Below are 19,606 nucleotides of genomic sequence, written 5' to 3'. Positions count from 1 at the left end.
TGCTAGCTCAGCTACTGCCTGTGGCATTTGATGAAAAGCTACTTGCACATCATCATCATCTAATCAATCTAAGGAAACAGTATGTCCATTTGCTAGACCATATGGGCAATGCCAATCAGGTACCTTTTTACTTTGATGTGTCAAATATTACAGTCAGCATGAAAGGCAATAAAAGAATTCCTATAAAAAGTTCTAGCAGTGAAAAGGCAAGGCTAATAGTAATGCGGGATGCATTATCAGATGGAAGCAAGCTCCCCCATGCTGATTTTTCATAGAAAAATGATACCAAGATAAAAATTGCCTGCAGAACTTATCTTTAAATGCCAAGAAAAGATATGGATGACAAATAACCTGATGCTAGATTGGTTGAAGGTTGTTTGCAACAGAATAGCAGGCTCTTTGTTTAAGAGAAGGAAAATGTTACTCTGGGATTCTTTTAGGGTACACGTCACCCAGGAAGTTAAGGAGCTGATAGCAAAGAACAACTCAGACCTTGTAATAATTACTGGCAGCTTGACCACACAACTTCAGGTAATGGATGTTGTTGTGAATAGAACTTTCAAGGCTCATTTGTGACAGTTTTACAAACAGTGGCCTTTTCAAGGAGACCATACTTTCACTTCAGGAGAAAAGTTTAAAAAGCTCTCAAAATCCATGCTGGGCCAGTGGCTCATTACTACTTGGGGTAGAATGTCAGGTGAATCAGTTATGAAAGTATTAAAGTGCTGCATATCCAGTGCTGTGGCTAGCTCAAAGATGACACACTATTGGAGGAGTGTCAGGAAGGTAGAAATGCCAGTAGGCCTACAAATGAACATGTTGATACCAGTGGTGATGATTATGATTATGATTAAAATAGTGATAACACAGGTGACTGGCTTAGAGAGTAATGAAAAAAAGGAATTGAAGAATAAATTAATGTAAACTCTTTCTTTTTATTTTTTATTTCTCCAATTATTATCAAAATGTGGAGAATCAATAAATGCATAAGTTCAGAATGAGATTTTCACTCTGCAGCGGAGTGTGCGCTGATATGAAACTTCCTGGCAGATTAAAACTGTGTGCCCGACCGAGACTCGAACTCGGGACCTTTGCCTTTCGCGGGCAAGTGCTCTACCAACTGAGCTACCGAAGCACGACTCACGCCCGGTACTCACAGCTTTACTTCTGCCAGTACCTCGTCTCCTACCTTCCAAACTTTACAGAAGCTCTCCTGCAAACCTTGCAGAACTAGCACTCCTGAAAGAAAGGATATTGCGGAGACATGGCTTAGCCACAGCCTGGGGGATGTTTCCAGAATGAGATTTTCACTCTGCAGCGGAGTGTGCGCTGATATGAAACTTCCTGGCAGATTAAAACTGTGTGCCCGACCGAGACTCGAACTCGGGACCTTTGCCTTTCGCGGGCAAGTGCTCTACCAACTGAGCTACCGAAGCACGACTCACGCCCGGTACTCACAGCTTTACTTCTGCCAGTACCTCGTCTCCTACCTTCCAAACTTTACAGAAGCTCTCCTGCAAACCTTGCAGAACTAGCACTCCTGAAAGAAAGGATATTGCGGAGACATGGCTTAGCCACAGCCTGGGGGATGTTTCCAGAATGAGATTTTCACTCTGCAGCGGAGTGTGTGCTGATATGAAACTTCCTGGCAGATTAAAACTGTGTGCCCGACCGAGACTCGAACTCGGGACCTTTGCCTTTCGCGGGCAAGTGCTCTACCAACTGAGCTACCGAAGCACGACTCACGCCCGGTACTCACAGCTTTACTTCTGCCAGTACCTCGTCTCCTACCTTCCAAACTTTACAGAAGCTCTCCTGCAAACCTTGCAGAACTAGCACTCCTGAAAGAAAGGATATTGCAGAGACATGGCTTAGCCACAGCTTGGGGGATGTTTCCAGAATGAGATTTTCACTCTGCAGCGGAGTGTGCGCTGATATGAAACTTCCTGGCAGATTAAAACTGTGTGCCCGACCGAGACTCGAACTCGGGACCTTTGCCTTTCGCGTGCAAGTGCTCTACCAACTGAGCTACCGAAGCACGACTCACGCCCGGTACTCACAGCTTTACTTCTGCCAGTACCTCGTCTCCTACCTTCCAAACTTTACAGAAGCTCTCCTGCAAACCTTGCAGAACTAGCACTCCTGAAAGAAAGGATATTGCGGAGACATGGCTTAGCCACAGCCTGGGGGATGTTTCCAGAATGAGATTTTCACTCTGCAGCGGAGTGTGCGCTGATATGAAACTTCCTGGCAGATTAAAACTGTGTGCCCGACCGAGACTCGAACTCGGGACCTTTGCCTTTCGCGGGCAAGTGCTCTACCAACTGAGCTACCGAAGCACGACTCACGCCCGGTACTCACAGCTTTACTTCTGCCAGTACCTCGTCTCCTACCTTCCAAACTTTACAGAAGCTCTCCTGCAAACCTTGCAGAACTAGCACTCCTGAAAGAAAGGATATTGCGGAGACATGGCTTAGCCACAGCCTGGGGGATGTTTCCAGAATGAGATTTTCACTCTGCAGCGGAGTGTGCGCTGATATGAAACTTCCTGGCAGATTAAAACTGTGTGCCCGACCGAGACTCGAACTCAGGACCTTTGCCTTTCGCGGGCAAGTGCTCTACCAACTGAGCTACCGAAGCACGACTCACGCCCGGTACTCACAGCTTTACTTCTGCCAGTACCTCATCTCCTACCTTCCAAACTTTACAGAAGCTCTCCTGCAAACCTTGCAGAACTAGCACTCCTGAAAGAAAGGATATTGCGGAGACATGGCTTAGCCACAGCCTGGGGGATGTTTCCAGAATGAGATTTTCACTCTGCAGCGGAGTGTGCGCTGATATGAAACTTCCTGGCAGATTAAAACTGTGTGCCCGACCGAGACTCGAACTCGGGACCTTTGCCTTTCGCGGGCAAGTGCTCTACCAACTGAGCTACCGAAGCACGACTCACGCCCGGTACTCACAGCTTTACTTCTGCCAGTACCTCGTCTCCTACCTTCCAAACTTTACAGAAGCTCTCCTGCAAACCTTGCAGAACTAGCACTCCTGAAAGAAAGGATATTGCGGAGACATGGCTTAGCCACAGCCTGGGGGATGTTTCCAGAATGAGATTTTCACTCTGCAGCGGAGTGTGCACTGATATGAAACTTCCTGGCAGATTAAAACTGTGTGCTCGACCGAGACTCGAACTCGGGACCTTTGCCTTTCGCGGGCAAGTGCTCTACCAACTGAGCTACCGAAGCACGACTCACGCCCGGTACTCACAGCTTTACTTCTGCCAGTACCTCGTCTCCTACCTTCCAAACTTTACAGAAGCTCTCCTGCAAACCTTGCAGAACTAGCACTCCTGAAAGAAAGGATATTGCGGAGACATGGCTTAGCCACAGCCTGGGGGATGTTTCCAGAATGAGATTTTCACTCTGCAGCGGAGTGTGCGCTGATATGAAATTTCTTGGCAGATTTAAACTGTGTGCCCGACCGAGACTCGAACTCGGGACCTTTGCCTTTCGCGGGCAAGTGCTCTACCAACTGAGCTACCGAAGCACGACTCACGCCCGATACTCACAGCTTTACTTCTGCCAGTACCTCGTCTCCTACTTTCCAAACTTTACAGAAGCTCTCCTGCAAACCTTGCAGAACTAGCACTCCTGAAAGAAAGGATATTGCGGAGACATGGCTTAGCCACAGCCTGGGGGATGTTTCCAGAATGAGATTTTCACTCTGCAGCGGAGTGTGCGCTGATATGAAACTTCCTGGCAGATTAAAACTGTGTGCCCGACCGAGACTCGAACTCGGGACCTTTGCCTTTCGCGGGCAAGTGCTCTACCAACTGAGCTACCGAAGCACGACTCACGCCCGGTACTCACAGCTTTACTTCTGCCAGTACCTAGTCTCTTACCTTCCAAACTTTACAGAAGCTCTCCTGCAAACCTTGCAGAACTAGCACTCCTGAAAGAAAGGATATTGCGGAGACATGGCTTAGCCACAGCCTGGGGGATGTTTCCAGAATGAGATTTTCACTCTGCAGCGGAGTGTGCGCTGATATGAAACTTCCTGGCAGATTAAAACTGTGTGCCCGACCGAGACTCGAACTCGGGACCTTTGCCTTTCGCGGGCAAGTGCTCTACCAACTGAGCTACCGAAGCACGACCCACGCCCGGTACTCACAGCTTTACTTCTGCCAGTACCTCGTCTCCTACCTTCCAAACTTTACAGAAGCTCTCCTGCAAACCTTGCAGAACTAGCACTCCTGAAAGAAAGGATATTGCGGAGACATGGCTTAGCCACAGCCTGGGGGATGTTTCCAGAATGAGATTTTCACTCTGCAGCGGAGTGTGCGCTGATATGAAACTTCCTGGCAGATTAAAACTGTGTGCCCGACCGAGACTCGAACTCGGGACCTTTGCCTTTCGCGGGCAAGTGCTCTACCAACTGAGCTACCGAAGCACGACTCACGCCCGGTACTCACAGCTTTACTTCTGCCAGTACCTCGTCTCCTACCTTCCAAACTTTAGAGAAGCTCTCCTGCAAACCTTGCAGAACTAGAACTCCTGAAAGAAAGGAAATTGCGAAGACATGGCTTAGCCACAGCCTGGGGGATGTTTCCAGAATGAGATTTTCACTCTGCAGCGGAGTGTGCACTGATATGTAACTTCCTGGCAGATTAAAACTGTGTGCCCGACCGAGACTCGAACTCGGGACCTTTGCCTTTCGCGTGCAAGTGCTCTACCAACTGAGCTACCGAAGCACGACTCACGCCCGGTACTCACAGCTTTACTTCTGCCAGTACCTCGTCTCCTACCTTCCAAACTTTACAGAAGCTCTCCTGCAAACCTTGCAGAACTAGCACTCCTGAAAGAAAGGATATTGCGGAGACATGGCTTAGCCACAGCCTGGGGGATGTTTCCAGAATGAGATTTTCACTCTGCAGCGGAGTGTGCGCTGATATGAAACTTCCTGGCAGATTAAAACTGTGTGCCCGACCGAGACTCGAACTCGGGACCTTTGCCTTTCGCGGGCAAGTGCTCTACCAACTGAGCTACCGAAGCACGACTCACGCCCGATACTCACAGCTTTACTTCTGCCAGTGCCTCGTCTCCTACCTTCCAAACTTTACAGAAGCTCTCCTGCAAACCTTGCAGAACTAGCACTCCTGAAAGAAAGGATATTGCGGAGACATGGCTTAGCCACAGCCTGGGGGATGTTTCCAGAATGGGATTTTCACTCTGCAGCGGGCACACAGTTTTAATCTGCCAGGAAGTTTCATATCAGCGCACACTCCACTGCAGAGTGAAAATCTCATTCTGGAAACATCCCCCAGGCTGTGGCTAAGCCATGTCTCCGCAATATCCTTTCTTTCAGGAGTGCTAGTTCTGCAATGTTTGCAGGAGAGCTTCTGTAAAGTTTGGAAGGTAAGAGACTAGGTACTGGCAGAAGTAAAGCTGTGAGTACCGGGCGTGAGTCGTGCTTCGGTAGCTCAGTTGGTAGAGCACTTGCCCGCGAAAGGCAAAGGTCCCGAGTTCGAGTCTCGGTCGAGCACACAGTTTTAATCTGCCAGGAAATTTCATATCAGCGCACACTCTGCTGCAGAGTGAAAATCTCATTCTGGAAACATCCCCAAGGCTGTGGCTAAGCCATGTCTCCGCAATATCCTTTCTTTCAGGAGTGCTAGTTCTGCAAGGTTTGCAGGAGAGCTTCTGTAAAGTTTGGAAGGTAGGAGACGAGGTACTGGCAGAAGTAAAGCTGTGAGTACTGGGCGTGAGTCGTGCTTCGGTAGCTCAGTTGGTAGAGCACTTGCCCGCGAAAGGCAAAGGTCCCGAGTTCGAGTCTCGGTCGGGCACACAGTTTTAATCTGCCAGGAAGTTTCATATCAGCGCACACTCCGCTGCAGAGTGAAAATCTCATTCTGGAAACATCCCCCAGGCTGTGGCTAAGCCATGTCTCCGCAATATCCTTTCTTTCAGGAGTGCTAGTTCTGCAAGGTTTGCAGGAGAGCTTCTGTAAAGTTTGGAAGGTAGGAGACGAGGTACTGGCAGAAGTAAAGCTGTGAGTACCGGGCGTGAGTCGTGCTTCGGTAGCTCAGTTGGTAGAGCACTTGCCCGCGAAAGGCAAAGGTCCCGAGTTCGAGTCTCGGTCGGGCACACAGTTTTAATCTGCCAGGAAGTTTCATATCAGCGCACACTCCGCTGCAGAGTGAAAATCTCATACTGGAAACATCCCCCAGCAGGGTGTCTACGACCCGGGACAACCGGGAGATCCGGGAAAAACCCGGGATTTTTTTCATCCAGGAGAAAACCGGGAAAAACCCGGGATATTTTTAGAATTCCGGGAATTTTTCATTGTTTTAGTTTTCAGTTAAATTTTTGTAATTTTGACTAGTAAGAACCGACACACTAACAAAAGATATTACTGTATCCCGCTACTGCAGAATAATACTTCAACAATAAAACATAAACAAGAGAAAAAACGAAAATAACTTAAATTGCAAAGAAAATGCGCCATATACAACGACGACACAAGTGCTCATTCACGCGTCTGCAGACTGAAAATGTGTCAAAGGCTTTAGGAAGACTATGCAGTGCTTCATAACAACAAATTGCCTCCAATGAGCGTAAAGTCGCAACTGTTTACATTCGATTTGTTTTAGTAGTTAACGCGCGGGCTCATGCGCATGCGCAGTAGAGTCACGTTTGAGTAGTAGATTCTCCCGCTTCTGTCAACAGGAATGTGGCTGTTGGCTGTGCAAGCAGTCGCAGCAAGCAGCTAGATACTTCCGGGAAAAGGGGGCACCTAATTCATATTCTTGAGGGGAAAAAAACTTGTTTCACAAAGCACCTAGCATCCAGCGCACATTTGCCTATCAATTAGTCATATGATTTTGAAACGCTTCTCTGTTGGTATTTGAACACATTTTAAGTTGATTTCTGAATGTATCATAAGCTGACTTTTGAATGCATGCATAGTGTACGTGATGTCTCTGTCAGGAGAATCCTCGTCGCATCTAGAAATAAACTTTCCACAGACAAAAGGGGACGGGGCTATACGAGCTGAGTGGAGTAAAGCCGAATGGATGAATGGCAATCGCTGTCTGATTATGTGGCTGATTGTGTGTGGGAATGATCAGCGTTCTTATAATTACTAGTGAAATCAATAAATTCATACTATCAGAATGGAAATAAACGACTGACAGGAATAACAGGTGAGAAAGATTATGTATTATCTTCTCGGTGTGACCAAGAAATTGAAGTTATGACAGAAAATGTTTGGACAGATTGCTACACTAGTAAGGACCAGTAGTACAGTCCCCGGTTACCAGCCGCTTAAGTTCTATTATGGAAGTAACGCGGAAAACGTGTTGTACGAACACGTAAGAACGCCTAACCGGAGAATAATTGCGGGAGAACTAAACCAGTGATTCTGGCAGGGTTAGTGAAGTTAATCGGCGAACAAATTTTGACAGTGGCAGCAATAGCTACAGAATTGGTGATGACAGGATTGTTTGTTAGAACGAGGACGGAGAAGAAACGAGGACATCACACAAATTATGGAAGAATAAGACGATTCCAAATTTATATAAAAATTTCGTAATACTAGTTTTCGATGTCATGCTAGAGAAGCTGGTGCATATGAATGAAACGTGAAACTATTTCCTAACGTAAAGCTTTTTGGTTGTAGTAGGCCTAATAGGCATTTGATATTGATACTTATTGGATTATATTCTGTCGTGTTATAAAAATGACCATTTGTGCCAAAACAGTCTCGTTTATTTGGTGTGTTATAAAATTGCTGCCGTATTAGAAAGGCCTATTTTGTTTTATCTAGCAGACAGTGACAAAATAGACGTAATCAGATCGAGAAACCACATCAGTCTTGGGTATTATTTGTATTAACAGCTTTTTCAGTATTAGATAACTACATTTCGATTTTCCATGTAGCAAAACGTTTGACAAACTTTGATGAGGTAAAAGACTCTTTCACACAAAGGAAAACACGCCATGTAAAGCTGTAGCAAGATTAGAGAGAAAAAAATGCTAGGAGCTAAGGTTTGAAGAAATGTGTAATTTCTTGCTTATCTCTTGTCAGTACTGGTTTTATATATCCTATATTTAATTTTATGACACACAAAACAGCAAGTTATTAACTAATGGGCAATGAAGAGTTCAGATTTTGCGAAGAGTTCTTGTTCTCTCGATTACAAATAATCCCATCCGCTATTGATTGCGAGATTTTTTTTTAAGAGAGGCAGGCTGCCAAACCGGCCGACTGGGAGCAGGAGAGGCACCACAGGATATTTCAATTTCCACTCTCCTAAATATAGTTTGGACGTGCAGTAGAAAAATGCTTTATGAAGAGGCATGGAACTGCACTTGGGCATACTTAAGACCAAATAATATGTCTTACATTTCCTCAAATACATATGTTTTATGTTTCATACTTTTCAGAAAGATGTGCGCTACAAGATGAACATATTTTGAAAATTCGATTTTTTTTAGTATTGACCCGGTTCGCAAATGTCGTAGATCCGGGGCTGATGCGCAGAGCAATCTGAGCTATAGTGGGTAGTCCCCACGTGACCCATGTTTACGTTCAGTGATTTTGCTGTTTCCCCTTCATTTACTCTTCACGTCAAATGAAAACAAAACAGATATACGTGGCCGGGAGCTATCAAGTGAATTAAAACACATTCACATAATTACTAAAGGCTGAAATATGTCATTAGTTTCAGATTTTATTTTATTTCCACCTTTCTGACAGTCAAGCATTAATCGCCTTGCGGAACAATGAAGTTATTTTTGTCTGTTTGCTAAAGAAATTTGACTTTTGCTAATCTTTTCCGCAGAGGCAGTCAATGTATCTGAAACGAAATGTTTAATTCCACAGTACTGGGTAGTTTCAACTGTTCGCTGCATTTCAAGTGCACGTTTTCATTTTCTAGCACGTATGGCATTATGCCATAATAAAGAACCAAACGTGATATAATACAGTACTGGTGCTCCAAGAAAATTTACATCCTGAAAATCACACTTAAAAGCTTAATATCAGGTCGGGGTCTACGGTACTTCATTGGGAATCTGGACATACGAGTGTGCCTTTAAGTATGCACTTTAAATGTGCACATTTTAATATGGTTCACGAAATTCCACCGAGCGAGGTGGCGCAGTGGTAAGACACTGGACTCGCATTCGGAAGGACGACGGTTCAATCCCGCGTCCGGCCATCCTGATTTAGGTTTTCCGTGATTTCCCTAAATCACTCCAGGCAAATGCCGGGATGGTTCCTATGACAGGGCACGGCCGACTTCCTTCCCTAATCCGATGAGACCGATGACCACGCTGTCTGGTCTCCTTCCCCAAAACCAACCAACCACGAAATTCCGATGCTCTTGCAGTATCATCTTTCATTGATGATCTTTTACACGTACGTACATACGGGCTTCCTACGTCATGATACCTACCCAAGCGCGGTGTCGCCTGTTACCTGCGCTCTCTGGCAACTGCTGAAACTAACCTATTTGTAACAGGTCGCGGGAAAATATTACGATTGGTGGTTTGAAAAGCGTTACTTTCAAAGTAAATATCCTTTTACGTAAGTTGAACTACGCACAAGAATGGACCGTGAATTTATTAAATCACAAAGCGTTTGACTCTCATTTAAAAATCAGCTGTCTGATGACGAGCCATTTAGAAGCATTTCGAACCCTGAAGATCAGACATTTATGTCATTATTAAAAATTTTACAGGCACATTTGTATGATATCTCTTAAAGTGTAACACGCGCAAAAAAGATCAACAGTATATGCGAAAGCTTAGCTTCTCTTGCAGCTTGAGACCAATATTTTATTTGAAAGCTTTGCGTTTCTTGTAACAACACTGTATATTAATTTAAACTATTAACTTTCCCTGTTTGGCGCGCTACGTAACACTGATGTTGCTATTGGCTGACTACATCAGGTGTCCTATGCTCTGAATATCCTCTGTCATCGCCTGGCGAGATCACGTGACATGAGTTATGAACGGCTTACAAAAGCGCATCGAAATCTCGGTTTCAATGGTTCGGGAAGTAACATGCGGTGTTTGGTGGATTTTCTAATGTATGTTTTCGTAATTCGAAAATACGCAGCGTACATGTTGCTGCACATCAAAGATATTTCCAAAACGTGTCTTTTTTCTCTGAGTTTCGTTTTCTAAAGTGCCGGGAAATTGTATGCCCGTGTACAAAACCATAACCATTCAAAGGAGTGATAGGGGAAAATATACTGTCATCCGGGAGAAAGTGTGTTTTTAACCGGGAAATCCGGGAAAAATCTGGGAATATTTTTTCCTTGTCCACATAGACACCCTGCCCAGGCTGTGGCTAAGCCATGTCTCCGCAATATCCTTTCTTTCAGGAGTGCTAGTTCTGCAAGGTTTGCAGGAGAGCTTCTGTAAAGTTTGGAAGGTAGGAGACGAGGTACTGGCAGAAGTAAAGCTGTGAGTACCGGGCGTGAGTCGTGCTTCGGTAGCTCAGTTGGTAGAGCACTTGCCCGCGAAAGGCAAAGGTCCCGAGTTCGAGTCTCGGTCGGGCAAACAGTTTTAATCTGCCAGGAAGTTTCATATCAGCGCACACTCCACTGCAGAGTGAAAATCTCATTCTGGAAACATCCCCCAGGCTGTGGCTAAGCCATGTCTCCGCAATATCCTTTCTTTCAGGAGTGCTAGTTCTGCAAGGTTTGCAGGAGAGCTTCTGTAAAGTTTGGAAGGTAGGAGACGAGGTACTGGCAGCAGTAAAGCTGTGAGTACCGGGCGTGAGTCGTGCTTCGGTAGCTCAGTTGGTAGAGCACTTGCCCGCGAAAGGCAAAGGTCCCGAGTTCGAGTCTCGGTCGGGCACACAGTTTTAATCTGCCAGGAAGTTTCAAATGCATAAGTTTATGATAAGTGTAATATTAACTTTTTTTACATAGCCACTTTATATTTCTAAAACAATGTGTAATTTTTATTAGGCAGGATATGATAAAGGTAAAAATTTCTCAAGGAGTTCCTTAAAAAATGGGATCAAGTTATATTCAGGGTCGTCTTATAGTTGGGGAAATAAAGTATATACTAGTGAAAGGACTGTAACAGGAGGTAGTGGATGGATGTGTGGCAGAAATATTACGTCCAGATCTTTCAAATTGATGTGATTGTATGACCTACGGAACTTGATAGTTTGAGTGGAATATAAATTGACAGGGAAGTTATAGATCTTGGGTGAGTGGCATAATGCCACCTTGAGAGAGGCGTAGGAAAGATGTTTGGATAGAATATTCCTTGTGTTCTGTGGCAGTAAGAACAGGACTTCTAGTTAGGTGAATGCATGGTTATAAATATAAAGTCAAGTAAGGGTAAGGCAGGAGTGTGTTTAATAATGAATAAGAAAATAGGAATTTGGATAAGGTACTATGAACAGCATAGTGAATGCATTATCATAGCCAAGATAGACACAAATAGACAGCGAAGCAGCCATGATTAACAGCATGTCAGTGATAACAAAACTAACCTAGCAGCTTGAAAATTGCAAAGATATAACAACAAATAAACAATGCATGTGCCGTCAACCTAAAATGACAGTACTACCAAAATAAACAAAAATATAGGTAAACTGGGGGTAATAATTGACTTACTCTTGTATATTCATGGGCAATTGAATTAGCCATCCTTACCTAGAAGCATGTAGCAGTCTTGTACCTCTGCTGTCATTTCTTACCACTCCCCACCTCTTTCATTCCTCTCTCAGTAGCTCCCCGCCTTTCCAGACTCTCTCTCTCTCTCTCTCTCTCTCTCCCTCCCTCTCCCTCTCCCTCCCCCCTCCCTCCCTCTCCCTCTCTCCCCCCCTCCCTCCCTCTCCCTCTCTCCCTCCCTCTGGGGAAGGACGCCTTACATGGTGTTTTTCTATTGGTCCATCATGCACCACCATCTTGCATGCTACCTATTGTGGTGGGATTTACACCCAACGTCTTCTGGGTTGCCTCCTTCTCATCTTGTGCGCAATCCCTTTCTTAGCGCCCCCGACAACTGTGGACCCTTTCAGCACCTAAAATCCAGCACGGTAGCCAGTCCGTTGTGGTGGGGTCGTCATGTACCCTCTTGGTGGTAGCCCCCTAACCACGCAGGGATCGCACTACAGATGCCAGAGCTGTTTCCTCCCCACGCATGCCAAGGAGTATGTGCCCATCTTGTCTGGGGCACGGGGACTCAGGGCAACGGGATATCGGCCAGGTACCCGTTGCTTTGGCTGGGTGGCGCCCTTGGGGAGAGCCCTCGTTTGGAGAAGGTGGCATCTGGGCGGATGTGGCGCAATGAAGTGCAATAAATCACACGAAGCTGGTGGTCGCATGGCCACCAGCGTCTCTAAGCGAGGCAGAGTTGAGTTTGATGCTGTGCAATATGACCCTCAGTCGTTCCCCTCGTTGGCTGCGCCGTGGGAGGAACGCAGATCTAGTGCCAAGCGGGAGCCTTACGTACCACAATACCTTGTCTGCAGCAGGACTGATGGTGACTCCTTTCTTACGACGAAGCCTCTGTTTTTTGTGGAACACCTGGAGGATAAGTTTGGGGAAGTGGCAGGGTTGTCTAAAATGAGGAGTGGGTCCATCCTCCTCAAGACGTCCTCCCCAGCCCAGTCACGAGCGTTGCTCTTGTGTGATAAGCTGGGTGATGTCCCTGTTACCGTCACTCCCAACAGTAGCTTAAATATGGCGCAGGGGATTATTTACCACCGTGACCTATTGTTACAATCCGACGATGAGCTGAGAGCCGACTTGGAACGACGTGGTGTACATTTTGTCCGTCGTGTACATAGAGGACCCAAGACTAACAGGGTGGCCACCGGTGCCTTTATCTTGGCCTTCGAGGGTGATGTCTTGCCCGAGAAGGTCAAGGTAATGGTTTACCGTTGTGACGTCAAGCCATACGTCCCTCCCCCGATGCGGTGCTTCCAGTGCTGGAAGTTTGGGCACATGTCCTCCCGTTGCCCATCCAGCGCCACATGTCGAGATTGCGGACGCCCCTCTCATCCCAATTCTCCATGTGCGCTTCCGCCTGTATGTGTCAACTGTGGGGAGCACCACTCTCCATGCTCGCCAGATTGTCCCGTTCTTCATAAGGAGCGGAAGAGAATGGCATTTAAGACCCTGGACCGGCTTACTTATCGAGAGGCAAAACTGAAATTTGAAAGGTTGTATCCTGCTTCCCTTCGAACATCTTATGCTGCAGCCACGTTATCATCGCACTCGCGAGCGGTGGTTGTCACCTCATCTGTGCCGCCTTCAGTGGGCCCTCGAGCCCGTGCATCTCTGTCTGCCCCCCTCGTGTCTGGGGGCAAGCCTTCCTCTGTTGCCCCCTTAGCAGTTGGGGGCAAACCCTCTTCTGTCGCTCCCCCCACGCTTAATTCGGGAGTGACATCTGCTCCACAACCGGGGGGCTTGATCCCTCCCCCTCCTTCTCTGCCGGCGTTGCCTCTGCCAGTTCCTCTCTCGCAGAAGGGGTCCCTTGGGGCTCTCCCTTCCTCCGTTTCTTCTCCTACCTAGCCGGGTGTCAGCCAGTGGCTGAAGGTTCCGCCACCTGCTGGTCGTAGGGCTTCTGCGTCATCGTCAGCCTCCGACGCTCCTTCAGAGAAGCTCTCCCAGCCCTCTCACCCTAAGGGCAGACGCGAGAAGAAGGAACGGAACGTGTCCAAGAAGAAGGACGTTCCGGCGGTTTCAGCACCGCCTGCTGTACATAGTCCTGGCTCCGGGGATGAGGTGGAGATCCTCGCCTCTGCCGTGGATCTCGCCCTCACGGAACCCTCGGGGGCCTTTCCTATGGACACAGCTGACTCTCCCCCGGTGGCGGCAGTTGGCTCTGAGGCGCCGTCTGCCTCTTAGTTGCCTTCACGCCCTCCCAGTCCCTTACTGCTTCCATTCTCCAGTGGAATTGCGGCGGTTATTTCCGCCACCTGCCTGAGCTGTGGATGCTTCTGAGTGTTTCCCCTGTTCTCTGCATTGCTCTGCAGGAAACTTGGTTTCCAGCAATGCGGACCCTCGCCCTTCGCGGTTATCGGGGATACTATAAGAACCGTGCTGCCTGTCAACGAGCGTCAGGTGGAGTTTGCCTCTTTGTTCACCACTCTGTCTGTAGCTCGCTAGTACCCCTTCTGACACCTTTAGAGGCAGTCGCTGTCAGGGTTGAGCTCTTGCCGGCTATTACTGTTTGCTCTGTTTACATTCCTCCGGATGGGGAGCTCCCCCGACATGTCTTGGCTGCGCTGCTGGCTTAACTCCCACCACCGTTGCTGCTTCTGGGCGATTTCAATGCCCACAACCCTATATGGGGTGGGACTGTCTCCGATGACCGCGGTCGTGCCGTGGAGCATGTGTTGGCTCAGCTCGACCTTAGCCTCTTGAACACCGGTGCTCCCACGCATTTCAGTGTGGCCCATGGCTCGTTCTTGGCCATCGATCTCTCTCTTTGCAGCCCCAGACTTGTCCCATCCCTCCACTGGAGAGTGCATCCTGACCTGTGTGGTAGCGACCATTTTCCCATCTATTTGTCACTGCCCCAGTGTCATTCTTCTGGGCGCCTGCCCCGCTGGGCTCTCAACAGGGCAGACTGGCTGGCTTTTACTTCCGCTGCAACCATTGAGTCTCCCCCACAGGGTGACATCGATGAGGTGGTCCGTGTCTTGACCGCGTCAATCATTTCTGCGGCCGAGACTGCCATCCCCCGCTCTTCTGGACTCCCTCGGAGGAGGGCTGTACCCTGGTGGTTGCCGGAGATTGCTGAGGCTATTCGCGACCGTAGGCGGGCTCTCCAGCATCATAGGCGGCACCTGTCTCTGGAGACCCTCATCGCCTTTAAGAGGCTCCATGCCTTGGCCCATCATCTTATTGCATGCCGTAAGCAGGAGTGCTGGGAGAGGTATGTCTCATCCTTGGGCTCCCATGTCTCCCCCTCGCTCGTGTGGTCCCGGATCCGGCGGATTTATGGATACCAGTCCCCTATGGGTGTCCCTGGGATCTCCTTGGTTGGCGCTGTCTGCACGGACGCTGCCGCCATTGCTGAACACCTTGCCGCGCACTTTGCTAAGAGCTCTGCGACTGCAACTTACCCCCCCCCGCCTTTCGCTCTCGCAAGGAGCGAGCTGAGCAGACGCCGTTATCATTCCACACGCGTCGTTCTGAAAAATACAATGCTCCTTTCAGCGAGAGGGAATTCCTCGCTGCCCTCGCCGATTGCCCTGATACAGCACCAGGACCGGACTGCATCCACGCACAGATGCTGAAGCATCTCTCCAGGGACTGCCAGAGAGACATCCTCACCATCTTTAACCGCATTTGGAGCGAGGGCGTGTTCCCGTCGCAATGGCGAGAGGGTGTTATTGTCCCCATCTTGAAGCCCGGTGCGGACCCACTGGCGGTGGACAGCTATCGTCCCATTACCCTCACCAATGTTTTGTGCAAATTGCTCGAACGTATGGTGGGGCGGCGTTTGTGTTGGGTCCTTAAGCCGCGCGGTCTCCTCGCTCCATCCCAGGGTGGCTTCCATCGGGGCCGGTCTGCTGCAGACAATTTGGTGTGGCTGGAATCTGCTATCCGTACGACCTTTGCCCGACGTCAGCATCTCGTTGCTGTATTTTTTGATCTGCGGAAGGCGTATGACACCACATGGAGGCATCACATCCTTGCTACGTTGCATGAGTGGTGTCTTCGTTGTCGGCTCCCGGCTTTTCTTCAAACCTTTCTATTGCGCCGCTCTTTCCGGGTGCAAGTCAGTGCCGCCTCTAGTTCATCTTATACACAGGAAAATGGGGTCCCGCAGGGCTCGGTGTTGAGCGTCTCCTTATTTCTAGTGGCCATTAATGGTCTGGCTGCAGCCGTGGGGTCGTCGGTGTCTCCTTCTTTGTATGCCGACGACTTCTGCATCTCCTTTAGCTCCACGACTACGGGAGTCGCCGAACGCAGGCTGCAAGTAGCCGTTCGCAAGGCAGCATCGTGGGCTCTGACTCATGGTTTTCAGTTCTCTGCAGCCAAGACTCGAGTTAAGCACTCTTGCAGGCGTCGGACGGTCCACCCTCATCCTGAACTTTACCTCGACGGCCACCTGCTTGAAGTGGTGGACACGTGCCGCTTCTTGGGACTTGTCTTTGATGCCCGGCTCACATGGGTTCCTCATATTACTCAGCTGAAGCAAAAGTGCTGGCGGCACCTCAACGCCCTCCGCTGCCTGAGCCACACGTCTTGGGGTGCAGATCGCTGCACGCTGTTGTGATTGTACAGAGCCCTTGTGCAGTCCAGGCTTGATTATGGGAGCCTGGCCTATGGGTCTGCATCACCCTCAGTGTTGACGTTGTTAGACCCCATACACCACTGTGGGGTTCGGCTTGCAACTGGCGCTTTTCGTACGAGCCCCGTGGATAGTCTACTGGTGGAGGCCGGGGATCCCCCGCTGCGGATTCGCCGCCATCGACTGCTCGCCGACTATGCTGTCCACGTGCATTGCTCGCCGGGCCATCCCAATTGTCACCTGCTTTTCCCTGCCATGGTCCTCCATCTGCCCGAACGGCGACCTCGGTCTGGGCTTTCCATAGCTGTCCGCGTCCAGTCCCTGCTGTCGGAACTGGGGTCATCCCCTCTTCTGCCTCCCTTCCGGGTCCATGCACCTACGCCTCCCTGGTGTTTGCCCCGGCCGTCTGTCCATCTGGACTTAGCACAGGGACCCAAGGACCCGGTTCCGCCTGTGGCCCTCCGTCGCCGTTTTCTTGCGCTCCTCGCCTCATTTTCAGGCTGTGAGACTGTCTACACTGATGGTTCCCTGGTTGATGGTCGCACTGCCTACGCTTTTGCTCACGCTGCCCATGTTGAACAGCGATCCTTGCTGGCTGGCTGCAGTATTTTTACTGCAGAGCTGGTGGCCGTATTGCGCACTCTTGAGCATATGCATTCCTGCTCAGGTACGTCCATTGTCATCTGCAGTGACTCCCTGAGCAGCCTCCAGGCCATCGACCGCTGCTATACCTCTTCTCCTCTGGTGTCCTCTATTCAGGAGTCTGTTTCTGCCATTACCCACTCTGGTCATTTGGTGGTCTTTGTTTGGACGCCAGGTCACGTTGGCGTCCCAGGGAACGAATGTGTTGACAGGCTGGCCAAAGGGGCGATCGACGCCCCAGCTTTGGAGATCGGCCTCCCGGCTCGTGATCAGCAGTTGGTGTTGCGCCGTAAGGTGCTTGGAATGTGGACTGATGAGTGGCGTGGCATGACATCTCCGAATAAACTGCGGGCTGTTAAGGCGACGACCGATGTGTGGTGGTCCTCCTTGCGGGTCTCTCGCAAGGAGTCTGTTGTCCTCTGCCGGCTGCGCATTGGGCACACATGGATGATGCACGGCCACTTATTGCGCCGTGCGGACGCACCTGTATGTCGCTGCGGCTCCGTTTTATCTGTGGTCCATATTTTATTGGAGTGTCCGCTTTTAGCTGTGCTCAGGCAGACGTTCGCACTGCCTGACACGCTCCCTGCCCTTTTAACAGATGACCCTGCTATGGCTGGCTTAGTTTTGCGTTTTATTCGGGCAGGGGTTTTTTATCATTTAATCTGAGTGTTTCTGTTTTATTTTATTGTTTTGTGTTGATTCTGGCGTTTGGCCTACAGTTTTCAACTCAGTTTTTAATGTGTTTTCGGTGGTTGGCTTTTCCTTTTTTTGTTCCTCTGGTCGGCCAACCACCGTCACACACTGTGTGATTTTATTTCGTTTTGTCTGGTCCTTGTCTACGTTTCTTTTGTTCTGTGTCGTCTGTCTCCTATTCTGTTGAACGTTTTTTGTTTATTCTCTGTGGGTATTTTTTGGAAAAAGGGACCGATGACCTCTGCAGTTTGGTCCCTTTAATCCTTAAACCAACCAACCAACCTCTCCCCCCCCCTCTCTCTCCCCCCCCCCTCTCCCCCCCCTCCACCCTTCCTAATCCTAATTCTCCTCCTCCTCATCTTCTCTCAGGAACTGTGTCTTCATATTCTTATCACTACCTCCCCTGCTCCATGCCTATGGCCTCTTTCATCTTCTGATGCCACCTTAGCTGCCTCATCTTGGACACTATAGATTGACAGAGGAGAGAATATCTGTGAGCTCTGGTGAAAGATGAAAGCACAATAGCTGAGGAGCAATTACCACTACCATTTTATTTAAAAAAAAAATTATTACAGTTATTAAAAATGTGCACAACTTTTATATGTACAAATTAAATTTAATTTTCATGTGTCTTTTTGCTTGATTTACAGTGATGTGGACAATACAAATCCTCTTGTCACAAGGTTTCAAGATGAACTTGACCCAGAAGATGAGGTGACCAACAGCTTTAATGCAAAAGATGATCATTATATAATTTCCTCCAATAAATTATACAGTGACAAGCAGGACACAATGGATAACACAGAATTTAACATTATGTCAGAGAAGTTTGATTCGCTTTTAAACATTGAGAAGAAGTCACAAAGTATGCAAGAAAGCAAAGATGAATTTGGCCTGGGTGCTCAGAACTGGAAGATCAATTCTAATACTTATTCAAATATAAATTTACATTTGCTAGGACCTTTACAGACACCTGACAGCTCCACAGCGTCCAGTCCTGTCACTATGAAGGACCACAGAAGAGAGAAAGTTAAGGTTGGTGTTGTGTATTCAACTCTTTTTAGCCTCTAGATCAAGGGTTACTTGTTCCAGTAGGAATAGTAAATAGAAAATTTAGAAAGAAATGGCCGGTAATCAACATTTATTGCTATAGATTTTACATGTTTGTGGTTACTTGATTGCATGATGGTGTGCAGTGCAGATATGTCTGTATCAGTCTTTACTACAGTTTAAAACTGACACAGTATGACTCCAATACTGATGAGTTTCTTTGTTGATTTTAAATTTTTTTTCTATACCACATGCTTCGTATCATATATAGAGCCCAACCATGATTGGAGAACCCTTAGCTTAGATGTAAACAATTGATAAGAGATAAATGATTGATGGAGTTAGTTTATTATTCATATTTAAAATTGCTCTTTTTTTTTTTTTAGGAGGGGATGAGGGGGAGATTCTTGTGACTTACAAGGACAATATTTTCATAATACAGAAGCATATCATAAGAATAATGTCTGTTTTTTGTTCTAGAACATCTTACTGAGACACTTTCAGAAAAAACTTTGTATTTTGACAACTGTTTTATCATGCATATATTCTTTAATTTCCTTTGTGATTATGAATGCTTATGTTTCTCAAAAAATATTGGAAAGTGTGATAAAAATATTAGGGGCAAAAACAACCTCTGCAAAATGGCTACAAGGTTTTTTGCAATAGAGCTCTTGGGTAAAAAGTTTGCATGTCATCTTGCTGCATCAAATTCAGATAAAACTCTGAGCTTTAGATGATTGCCTCCATTAGCATCATCAGGGAGCTAAGTCTGACTGTTATGAAACTGGTGGGGCTCCCATATCTGTGTTCATAAAATGACATCTGATTGGCTGAATTACATCACGTACATGGTGCATGCTAAGGTGACACCCTCTTATCCCCTGACAACATTGATGAAGGCCATCAGATTCTCTAATGGCATCTTACAATGTCACTTAGCT

At 47.8% G+C, this 19,606-nt stretch overlaps 1 protein-coding gene and 1 non-coding gene across 3 annotated transcripts in view; both read left to right on the top strand.

Annotated features, from left to right (window-relative positions):
* LOC126183359 (rab-like protein 6) overlaps positions 1-19,606 on the top strand; it is a 190,875-nt gene that overhangs the window by 126,073 nt on the left and 45,196 nt on the right. For both annotated transcript variants that reach the window (XM_049925276.1, XM_049925277.1), the window contains exon 9: positions 18,266-18,650. In XM_049925276.1, the coding sequence (XP_049781233.1) occupies positions 18,266-18,650 (385 nt within the window). The remainder of the gene's footprint in view (positions 1-18,265; positions 18,651-19,606) is intronic.
* Positions 10,491-10,565, top strand: Trnas-cga (transfer RNA serine (anticodon CGA)). The gene has a single exon. It is a non-coding gene; the product is annotated as a tRNA-Ser (tRNA).

This window comes from Schistocerca cancellata, chromosome 4, assembly GCF_023864275.1.
Source record: "Schistocerca cancellata isolate TAMUIC-IGC-003103 chromosome 4, iqSchCanc2.1, whole genome shotgun sequence".
NCBI classification, from domain to species: domain Eukaryota; kingdom Metazoa; phylum Arthropoda; class Insecta; order Orthoptera; family Acrididae; genus Schistocerca; species Schistocerca cancellata.
Note: the sequence above shows the minus strand (reverse complement) of the source record. Positions and strands in the feature narration are given on the sequence as shown.